This window comes from Sinocyclocheilus rhinocerous, unplaced genomic scaffold, assembly GCF_001515625.1.
Source record: "Sinocyclocheilus rhinocerous isolate Xijiao unplaced genomic scaffold, SAMN03320098_v1.1 scaffold1511, whole genome shotgun sequence".
NCBI lineage: Eukaryota > Metazoa > Chordata > Actinopteri > Cypriniformes > Cyprinidae > Sinocyclocheilus > Sinocyclocheilus rhinocerous.
The window spans coordinates 81,336-83,259 of NW_015666239.1; the positions used below are offsets into that span (position 1 = coordinate 81,336).

The following is a 1,924-nucleotide window of genomic DNA, read 5'->3' on the forward strand; positions in this document are numbered from 1 at the left end:
GATGGATGGATGGACAGATGGATGGATAGATGGACAGATGGATAGATGGATGGACAGATGGATGGATAGATGGACAGATGGATAGATAGATGGATGGACAGATGGATGGATAGATGGATAGATGGATGGATGGAAAGATGGATGGATAGATGGAAAGATGGATGGATAGATGGATAGATGGATGGATGGACAGATGGATGGATAGATGGATGGATGGATGGACAGATGATAGATAGATAGAGGATGGATGGATAGATGGATAGATGGATGGATGGAAAGATGGATGGATAGATGGAAAGATGGATGGATAGATGGATAGATGGATGGATGGATAGGTGGATGGATAGATGGATGGATGGATGGACAGATGGATAGATAGATGGATAGATGGATGGATGGACAGATGGATGGATAGATGGATGGATAGATAGATAGATTCAGTTTAGATAGATCACTATTTACATGAATGAACCTTAAACTCTCCTTAGACAAACTAATCAGACTTTATTCTGTGAATAACAGAGAAAACCAGCATAACCGTGACAGAAAACAGAGACTCTATCAGAACCTTCTGCTAAAAATGCCCACATTTAAGTTTTTTTTTGTGTCCAAAAACACATTTCCACACTGGAAGCTAAAACGCTGTGTAATATGACATAAACCACTGAACAAGCCAATCAGAAGACGGTTCATGCAGCTCAATTTACTTTATTAGTTATTATGCAGCTCAATTTACCTTAAACAGACATATAATAATAATAAGATGTAACAGAAATATTCTCAGTCACAGCAGTATGAGTGAGATGGCATCATCTGCTGACTGCACTCATGATATTGCACTGGAGATCTGGAGCACGTTTACCTGCTGATCTTGAGGCAGCTGTGTGGTAATCGTGGAAGGACAGGGATCTTCACAAACGGCCAGGCTCCGAACTAACTTTACCTTTGCGTTCGACTGCAGAAGAGCATGAGTGAAGTTACACAGAGTCTCTGACTTTCACAAGCACACGTGCAAACCTGAAAAATCCCATGCAAACATAACAAACACGGGTCGCTCTGTCGAACAGATGCCTCAACGAAACATGAGCAGCATGCAGAACTGAAGCACTGAACTCTGGGAGGAGACTGAAGAGCTCGTGCCGCTGTACCTTGGGTCTTTCATCGCCCGGTCCGAGTGTTTGCCGCTGTACGGTGAGCAATGAGACAGAAGCACGTCAGTCTCACCCACAGTAATGCTTCTTCATTAAACATCACACGACTGAACCAGCGTCTCTCCTCCTACACAGATGGTGTTTTGCTTCTGAACTCAATGGCAGGAATATTAGAAAAGTGGCTTGAAATAAATATATATTTAACACTAAACCAGTCCTGCGTTTTATGAAAAGCTTTCAGTCAAACAGCTTGGACACTGGTTAGATTAATAAAAGCAGGAGTGTCAATCAAAAGACATTATTAGATTTACAGCCGCCCTCTTCCTTCATTAAACGAGAGAACAAAGAGTGTGTCACCATCTTCAAATGTTCCTTCAGGATACACGAGAGGTTTCTGTTAATATAGTAGAATAGAAATATGATCCCTCAGGATGAAAAACCTATTACAGAATCACTTTGATTGATGCTTAAAAAAAACTGGGGGGAAATTTATTTATTTAGAAAATTAAAATTACACATAAAATTTTTTTAAAAAGTGTGTGTGTGTGAGTGAGTGAGTGTGTGTGTGTGTGTGTGTGAGTGAGTGAGTGAGTGAGTGTGTGAGTGAGTGTGTGTGTGTGTGTGCGCGTGCGTGAGTGAGTGAGTGAGTGAGTGAGTGAGTGTGTGAGAGAGAGTGTGTGTGTGTGTGTGTGTGTGAGTGAGTGAGTGTGAGTGTGAGTGTGCGTGTGAGTGAGTGAGTGTGTGAGTGAGAGAGAGAGAGAGAGAGAGAGAGA

At 41.8% G+C, this 1,924-nt stretch overlaps 1 protein-coding gene across 1 annotated transcript in view; it reads right to left on the reverse strand.

Moving 5' to 3' along the window:
• LOC107732196 (R3H domain-containing protein 1-like) overlaps nucleotides 1-1,924 on the reverse strand; it is a 17,607-nt gene that overhangs the window by 1,297 nt on the left and 14,386 nt on the right. Inside the window, exons 4-5 of the mRNA XM_016543469.1 lie at nucleotides 1,149-1,184; nucleotides 863-955 (exon numbers count right to left, since the gene is read on the reverse strand). Of these exons, the coding sequence (XP_016398955.1) occupies nucleotides 863-955; nucleotides 1,149-1,184 (129 nt within the window). The remainder of the gene's footprint in view (nucleotides 1-862; nucleotides 956-1,148; nucleotides 1,185-1,924) is intronic.